Source organism: Trichomycterus rosablanca, chromosome 8, assembly GCF_030014385.1.
Source record: "Trichomycterus rosablanca isolate fTriRos1 chromosome 8, fTriRos1.hap1, whole genome shotgun sequence".
Classification (NCBI taxonomy): Eukaryota; Metazoa; Chordata; class Actinopteri; order Siluriformes; family Trichomycteridae; genus Trichomycterus; species Trichomycterus rosablanca.
In genome coordinates, this window is record NC_085995.1 from 17,182,354 (window position 1) to 17,191,804 (window position 9,451).

The window sequence follows — 9,451 nt, forward strand, 5'->3', positions numbered from 1 at the left end:
GAAAAACAACATTAGGTTTCTTAAGTAGGGGTTTAATATCTGCACATATATAAAAGATTTGGGTACAAATCCAATGAGTCTTATCACACTTAAGATTATTTGAAAATTGTTGCAAATATAGTAATGGTATACTAGGTTTATGTTTGTGACAAATGTAATAGGTTTGGATACTCTTTTTTTTCTCTTAAAAAAAACACAAAAAAACCCCAATAAGATTTGGCTTTAGTAGTAGAACTTTTGTAGAAACTGTGTTTCCATGCTGGCTGATAAAGTTTAGCGTTCCACAATTTACATTTCAGTCATGAGCTGTTTGTTTAAAAAACAAAAAGTTGAGTTTTCTTTAGCCACCATCACGTTTTACAGCCAGCAAAGCAAAATGACATTTCACTATTAAGTTAGGATAAGTTAGGCTAATATTAGGATTTTAGAGAGATATACAATACAAAAGTTTTGGCACACCCGTTCTAATTATTAAACTCTAATTATGTGTTTTAGCCAACTGGTGTAATAAGTCAATTATAGAAATGAAAATTTTATTCTTCCAACTTTGCAGCAACAACTTGGGGAAGACCCTTTTCTTTTCCAGCATGATTGTGCCACTGAAGAAAAGCTTACTTTAAAGAAACTCCAGTGGCCTGCATAGAGCCCTGACCTCCGCCTCACTGCACAGCTTTGGAATGATAAGGCTTTCCTGATCATTGCCTAGCTATACAAATGCTCATTGGACTGAGTCATGTGAGAAACCTTCTCGGAAGAGTGGCTGTTAATTATAGCCTAAAAATCACACAGTCATCTTATTAGAATACTTCAAAATAATTAAGTCAAACAGGATATCCCTGACCACAAATTGGAGTGCCACAGCAACAGGTTTGAATAAAAAAATGTTTTTTTTACTTAAAGGCATTTGCAAATCATTGCGTTCTGTTTTAAATACATTTTCCATACTTTCTTTTTAAATTTTGGGGGGATTTTTTAAAAATGTGACAATCCTTTTCTTTAGTTAGAATTATTGCACGTTTCTAAAATAAAATGTTGCACTTTTGTTTTGTACATTTTGTTTAATTTTGAAAAAAAATAACTCCTTAGCCACATTCACCTTAGTTTTTAAGTATTTCTGACAATTGATCCTTGTACACATTTCCTCTCCTAGGTCAGTTAGTATCACTACTATAAGAATGTGAAATGTAAGAATAATACTAGAGAATGTATAATACTGAGACAACTTTTCACAACACGATGCTGGAATTTTAGCACATTTCTTCTGACAAACCTGGTAAAACCTGGTAAAACGAGGTTTTTAGGCCTCCTTGATCGCACATGCTTTTTTAGTTTTGCCCATAAATTTTCTATATGATTAAGGTCAGGGCTTTTAGATGGCCACTCCTTTTGGAAGACTTTTTGTGGTCAAGCTTTATCTTTCTAGCTGATGTCTTAAGATGGTGCTTCAAAATCTCCACATAATTCCTTCTGTGGCAAAGCACCCCTACATCATCATGCTGCCAACCACAAGTTTCACTGTTGGGATGGTGTTCTTTGGCTTTTTTTTCCTCGAGACATAAAATAAATCTTTACGACCAAACAGTTTTATTTTTGTTTCATAAGACTAGAGGACATATTCCAAAAGTAATATCTTTGTCTCAGTGTGCAGTTGCAAACTCTAACCTATCTTTTTCATGGCAGTTATGAAGCAATTGCTTCTTTCTTGCTGAACTGCCTTTCAGGTCATGCCAATATAGGACACATTTTACTGTCTGCTGATATTTTTGTACCTGTTTCCTCAAGCATCAACACACAGTTGTTTGCTGATTTTTACTTTGATTCATTTATATCTTCTTCCTAAATGGTATGATAGCTGCATGGTCCCATTGTGTTTAAACTGGCGTATTATCATTTGAACAGATAAACATGGTACCTTTAAGCATTTGAAAATTGCCCCCAAGGATGTACCAGACATTTTTAAGGAACTCAAAATCTGTCGATTAGAAGCTCCTAAAGCCATATTGTTTTCTGTGATTGTACAAGCTATTTAAAGATCAATTTGGTTTATGGTGTTTCCAGAGGCAAACCCTAACCAGGAATAAGAAGTTATTAAATATATTAATTAATATATTTAATGATCTTAATGGTTCGTTGTAACTTAGACCTTAAATTAATGATTGATTATATTCAGTCCCATAGACTGCATAAACATATTAGTGCAAATTAGTGCATAACTGGTCAGTTTATAAGGAACAACATACTTATAAAAAAAGACCCCCTGGCTCTCAAATTAGAAATTATGTAAAATGTAAACATGTATTATCATGATTCTGTGTTGAAACATTTAAGATCCATGTTTTGGATTTGATCCAAGATTTGGGTAATGGTAATGTGTTCATCACATAATTGCTGCAGATTTGTCAAGCTGTGAATGTCACAGTTGCCTTATTGAACATATATCTGGTGATAGACAAGGCCATTGAAGTATACCAATCTTTTTGACATGTTTAGTAAACCAGATTAGGTGACTTGTGCATTTTGACATGGTGAATTACCATGAAGTACAAAAAGTAAAAAAAAAAAAAAAAAGTTGGTATGGAAAATGCAAGTTTAAAAAACATGCAGTGCTTTTTACTTTAACTTTGACTCTTAATTTAATTCCAGACAGTATGAACTCTAGATATTAAATGTTTTGTCTGGTCAACTTAATTTGTTAATATACAGCCACTCCTTCATTTCAGACCTGCAACACATTCCAAAAAAAGTTGGGATAAAGGCAATTTAGGGCTAGAAATGAGGTTAAAAAATGAATTAATGATTTGATTTCAAGCAGGTGATATCAACAGCTGGAACATCAATATTTGAAAAAAGCATTATATTTGAATTTATAGAATAAAGATGGGCAGATAGTATTCAGTTTGTCAATGAATGCATGAGAAAATTGAAATGTTAAAAATCAATGTTTATTGAATGATTGGAAAGGATTTGCACATTTCTCCATGTACAGTGCATAAGTGCATATCATTAAATTGTTTAAGGAATCTGGGGGAATTTAAATGTGTTAGGGCATGGGTGCAAGCCTAGGCTAAACACCTGTGATCTCTAATCCCTTAGAATGCACTGTATCAAGAACCGTCATTCATCAATAGCTTATATAAATATATGGTCGAGGGATTACTTTGACCAACCTTAGTCAATACAAATTTACATTCACAAATACCACTTAAAACTTTCTTTTGCAAAATGTTAATTATGTCCAGAAGCGGCATCAGATTCCTCTGGGCTCTGAGACACCTGGACCATCACACAGTGGAAACGTGTATTGTGATCAGACAAATAAGTATTCCAGAACCGTTTTTTAAAAAATGGATGCCATGTGCTCTGGACCGAAGATGAAAAGGACCATCCAGACTGTTATCAGCCACAAGTCCAAAGCCAGGGTCTGTCATGGTATGGGATTGTGTCAGTGGTAATTTCCACTACTGTGATTGCAGCATTATTGCAGAGAAGTACATTTTAGACCAGCATATGCTGCCTTCAAGACATCTTTCCCAAGGCCGCTCATGCATTTTTTTTTAAACAAGACAATGCAAAACCACTTGCTGCACACATTACAAAAGCATGGTTGCAAAAGTAGAAGGTACATGTACTGGACTGGCTGGCCTGCAGTCCTGACCTGTTCCTAAAAGAGAATGTGTGGAGAATTTTAAAACAAAGAATGGAACAATGATAACCCCATACACACCTTAAGACAGTTGTGAGAAGAAATGACAACAATAAATAGGTAAATGCTTTACCCTCTTAGCTTTTTAAAAATGTGTTGCAGGCCTGTAATGCAGGAATAAATGTATATTAACAAATGAAATGAAGTTAACCAGACAAAACATGAAATATATTGGGTTACTACTGTCTGCAATAAAATAAAAATGTTAGAAACACTACCTTTTTTTCCATACTGTCCAAACTTTTTCTGAATTGTGTTTGTGCTAAAATAAAGTTTTAAACATAAATCACATTAAACATAAGACAAGTCAATTTTGGCAAGTCTACATTTGGACTCTAACAAAATTAAATTTGTCTGTCTAAACAGTTAAAATCCCACTTTTACTTTGTTGTAATAGCTATTTTAACAAACATGCATTAATAAGTGTGTGTTTAATAAATACTAATTCCTAATTATGACTATAGGAAAGCCAAAATATTTTCATCTTGTTGTTTTTTTCCAGCTACCATATATGCCCCTCGACGCAAAGGTCAGCTTTCAGCAGATATTTGTATGGAGACAATCGGTGAAGAAATCTCAGAACGTCGTCAGATGCAGCTAGGTGTGTTTGAGCATGTGGTTGTCATTTTCATTCACTACTGTGACATGCATGGAGAGCCTGTCAATGATGACTACATTTAAAGGCCATTTATAAAAGACGGAAGCAATAAAGCACATGCCAACTCCTGCTAAACTTTGACTTTCTGATAAAGACAGAGATTAAACAAAATTTCATAGCTTTTTAATTTAGACTATGTTGACCTTATAAATCACTGCTCTGAGAATGCATGTAAGGATTTAGCGAATATGTTTGATATTTGTGTAAAACAGTTAAGTTTGTACATCAATGAATGAACAATGAATTTTGGTACAAATGTATTCATAAACTACAAGTGCATTCTTAAAATGGCTTATTTCTCTTTTTTTCTTAAACCTTTGTTTTAATTTATATTGACATTTTAGTCTTGTCATCATGGTAGCTATTAACACATTTTGGTACTTTTTTCTCCATTGTAAACATTTAACAATATAAACGTATTAAAATTTACCAGTTCTAGAAAATATAGGGCAATAAATGATAAAATGATGCAAAAACAGCTTTATGAAATCTGTGGAAGTATCTTTAATCCTTATCTCAGTCATTGTTGTAGTGAAACACATTCTGATTAAAGTAGGAACCTTTTTTTTATTAATTTCTTTATTAATAATGACTATAATATAGTTGTTCTTTTTAATGTATGTGGACCTTTGACAGCATCTCTGACGTGTTCCAATTAATGAGATTGGAACTGTAAAAAAGGCACACAAAGGTTGTTTTAAGAGAGTCTGCTGTTATAAAGTCATTTGTGATAACCTTGTTACTACACATTGTTACAAGGAGTTTTTAAATACCTGACTGTTTTTGAAGAACAGAAAATAAATTAGAAGTACAGCTAGTTTAGGTATAATGCATTTGAATTTATGACTTATTCTAATCAATTAAGATATACTGTATTGCTGCAAGAGTGATTCATGCTAAAATTTTTAGTTTAAAAATTAAAAAAGTTTTCTCTTACCTTTTATTTTGAAATGTAGTATAAAAGCTATAAAAGAACAGTAATTTGCTTTAAATATTTTTTTCTTGATCTTAAATAAATTATCATGTGGAAATGTAAAATTCATCCTGCATAATATTAGCTAGGAAATGCTATCTGCTTTTTAACTCACTGGGTTAACAGGTGAAAACCATACAGGAAAAACCATGCTTTTCAGATAGAATAGAAACTGTCATTGTGCGGTACTTCTCAACATAAATGAATCATAAAAAAGAAAAACAACAGCAACAAGAAAAACACCACACAGATGTAAAACATGCAGTCAATGATAGCAGCAAAGATTTGAGGTGCAACATAGCAAAAATGAGGTGCAAAAATGTGTGAGTTCTTAAGGGTTTAGGTGGAGGTGTACAGAGGGAGTGATGGAAGTCGCAGCTCTGGGGAAGAAGCTGTTCCTCAGCCTGCTACTCCGAGTTTTTATTGTTCTGTATCTCCGTCCTGAAGGCAGAGGGAAAAACAGTCTGTGTCCTGGTTGGGTGGGATCTGTAGTATTGTTGCTAGCTTTCTTCTGGAGGCGGCCAGCATACACTGAGTCCAGGTCGGGGAGCGGAATTCCTATGATCCTCTGTACTGTTCTTACCACCCGGAATAGGTCCTTCCTGTCTTGTGCTGTACAGCTGGCATACCATACAGTCATGCTGAGACAGAGGATGCTTTCAATTGCGCTTCTGTAGAAGTTCACCAGGAGCCGAGAGGGAAGTCTGGCCTGCTTAAGCTTCCCAAGGAAGAAAAGTCTGCTGGGCCTTCTTTATGAGGTGGGAGTTGTTCAGAGCCCTGGTGAGGTCAGCTGTAATGTGAAGTTCCAGGTACTTGATGTTGTCCACACGCTCCATTTCCTCCCTATGTATGAATAGGGGGGCGTGCATTGTCTTTCTGGTTGTCCTGTAGTCCACAATGACCTCTTTAGTCTTGGTGGTGTTCAGAACCAGGTTGTTGTCCGAGCACCACCGGGCCAGGTGAAAGATCTCCTCTCTGTAGTGTGTCCCATCGTTGTTTGATATGAGACCTATTACCATTGTGTCATCAGCGCATTTTACAAAGGTATTAGAGGCGTGGATGGGGTTGAAATGGGTAAGGGGACAAGGCTGATCACACAGCCTTGCAGCGCACCTGTGTTCAGAAAAATTGTGGATTATGTATGGTCCCCTGTTTTCACCACTTGTGGTCAGTTGTTAAGAAAGTCTCTGATCCATAAGCACAGTGAGGTGGACAGCCCAAGATTGCATAGTTTAGCTACCAGTTTATGGGGGATTATTGTGTTGAAGGCAGAGCTAAGGTCAATGAAAAGCATTCTAACACCAGAATGCCAGGATGCCCCAGGTGAAACAGGGCAGTGTGGAGCGCTATGGAGATGGCATCCTCTGTGAAATGGTTCCCCCTATAGACAAAGTGATAGCTGTCTAAATCGATTGGAATATTGTCCCTGATGTGTTTCAGGATGAGCCTCTCAAAGCATTTTGAGATGACAGGGGTCAGCGCAACTGGTCAGTAAGCATTGTGACAGCTGACTTTTTAGGCACAGGTACAATAGTAGATGATGGCAGTTGGGGACTATAGCCAGCTGCAAAGAGATATTAAAAATGTCTAGAAATACTCCTGCTAATTGGTCCACACATTACTTTAGTGTCCAACCTGACACTCTGTCTGGCCCCACAGCCTTGGTAATCTTCCTGGATGAGAGACCGAGGGGGGTGGGCCATTGCTCTGCTTTCTTGTGTAGCGAAGCGTGCAAAGAACCGGTTCAAAGTGTAGTGATCGGTCGTTGCTGATCTGCTGGTTGCTGAATTTGTAGTCTGTCATGATCTTAATGCCTCTCCACATGCTTCGAGGATTGTTGTTGTTAATTTGTACTTCTGTGTGCTGCTTGTATCTGTAATTTGCCTCATTTATGCTCTTCTTCAGGTCTCTCCTGTGCACTGCTGTACGTCAGCGTATCACCTGTCCAATAGGCTCAGGCCCTGAGCAAAGAGTGCACTGTGTTATATTGTCCAGCCATGGCTTCTGGTTTGGGAACACTTAGATGCGTTTAGTTGGTAGGACAGAGTTTGTGCAGAAATGTATATAGGCCAGGACAGAAGATGTATATTCCTCAAGATCTGCACCTTCTTTAGACACTCTCCAATCAGTGTGCTCGAAGAAGTCCTGTAATATTAAAGTAGCTTCATCACTCGAGACTTGCACAGTTAGTCTTGGCCTACAGATAATAGTTCTGTAGGCTGGGGTCAGTTCTAGTGCGACGTGATAAGACATTCCAAGGTGTGAGGAAGCTGGAGCTTTATAAGCCCCTGAGATGTTAGTGATGTTAGTATCACTGCTGCCTCTGGCTGTGCATTCAGCTGGTTGTTTATAGCTCCGAACAACTCTTTCAGCACCAACTTAGCATTAGCCTGTGGTGGAATGTACACAGCTGTGATCAGGATGAAGGAAAACTTTCTTGGCATGTTAAATGGTCTACACTTCACCATTAGATACTCTAAATCTGGTGAGCAGTGTGTTTTAATGTTTCGCTGCAGTGCACCAGTTATTCTGTACATAAACGCACACTTATTCACCTTTAGTCTCACCAAAGGCTGCTGTTCTGTCTGCTAGGTACACAGAGCGCCCCACTAGCTCAACAGCCTAGAACATTGTAGTCCAGCGAAGTCTCTGTAATGATCATCATACAGCTTTCCATACTGTGTGACATAGTCCTTAAATGTATCTCGTCTATCTTGTTAACGAGTGACCTGGAGTTTAGGAGAAATAGACTCGGAAGAGTCGGTCTATGTGGTTTAGCATGTAGCTTAGCATGTAGGCCGCCTCTCTTGCTCCGTTTTTGCTTCCTCTCCCTTCTACACCTCAGACGCTGCTGGTGTGGGATAATAACTCTGGTCGATTGGATCTGCTGAATCTCGGGTGGTATAAAATCCAGTTTTTGGGACACATGATGTTGATACCGTCTACAGATATCCAGAATTTCAGTTCTTCCGAACTTGATTAATGCCTCTAGTGTCTAAAATAACAAACAAAACACACAAAACAAAAAACTGAGAGTACCCAGTCGCTGCGTCCGCACGTGCCGCCATCTAAGTTAAATATCAACATAATATAAGGTGTCGGTGCATTTAAGCTGAAGCTTAATTTTGTCTTAGATAAGACACTTGACTGTCTTATACTTAATGTCTAGGCATACCTTCTAAAAAAGCAAATCACATGGGTGCTTGAAACTGTGACTGTTGGTCACTGTTGGAAACTGTTTTTTATCTAATGAGGAAGAATAGGCTGACAGAGTCAGGTTCCAATTTAATAACTGCTGGTGCTTGGAATCAGTGATACCCTGTATCCAAACAGTATTTGCAGATCACCAGCTGTTTTCCCTGGAAATTCTTTTGGCACTTGTTTAGTATAGACATACATTCTCTTCCTGACAGATTCTCAACATATTCAGCAGCTGAGCATTTAACTGTTTAGCTATTTTTGTAGCTATTTGTGAAGCAACGTTTGCCACATTATTCTTGTGTTTTCTGGTCTTTCTCACCTCATATTCATACAGTGAAACAGTGAATCATGGCTTACCATTTAGGAGTCAAGTGATCATTTAATTACTCAGGTAAACCTCAAAATATAAATGAGAATATACTTACATTTTACCTACAGTAATTTTTAAGGATGCCAACAGTTGTGGCACATAGATTAAGAATTTTTTTTCATGATAAGATTTATTATTTTCTGCTTTATAATTGTATTTTTGATAATGGGCATATTTTGGTAATACAGTGGTACCTTGTTACTCGACGTCCCCTAAACTCGAAATCTTTGAAACTTGACAAACTACCGTTAAACTCGATGTTTCCCTTAAATTTGACGTGTTCAGCCTTTAAAAAACAAAAACAAAAAAAAACAATAAAAAATAATGTATATATATATATATATATATACAGTATATATAGAGAGAGATAATAACGCATTAACGCGATCTCAATTTAACGCGATTTAAAAAAATAGTGCCGTTAACGCAAATTCTATTTGGCCCTGCGAGTCATCCGTAGTTCATGTTGAGACTTGACTGTGCATGGCTTCTCTCATTAAGACAGCGTATCTCAAAGTGTGGGGCGCAGAGGCATGACCGGGGGCG

General features: G+C 37.0%; 1 protein-coding gene across 3 annotated transcripts in view; it reads left to right on the forward strand.

The window, feature by feature from the left end:
- The window catches only part of fbxo38 (F-box protein 38), an 87,557-nt gene extending 82,768 nt beyond the window's left edge, over positions 1–4,789 (forward strand). For 2 of the 3 annotated variants that reach the window (XM_063000535.1, XM_063000536.1), the window contains exon 21: positions 4,206–4,789. In XM_063000535.1, the coding sequence (XP_062856605.1) occupies positions 4,206–4,384 (179 nt within the window). In that variant the 3' untranslated portion in view covers positions 4,385–4,789. Of the gene's footprint in view, positions 1–553; positions 868–4,205 lie in introns of all 3 variants that reach the window. The other variant, XR_010013497.1, reaches the window with a different exon arrangement.
- The last annotated feature ends 4,662 nt before the right edge of the window (positions 4,790–9,451 follow it).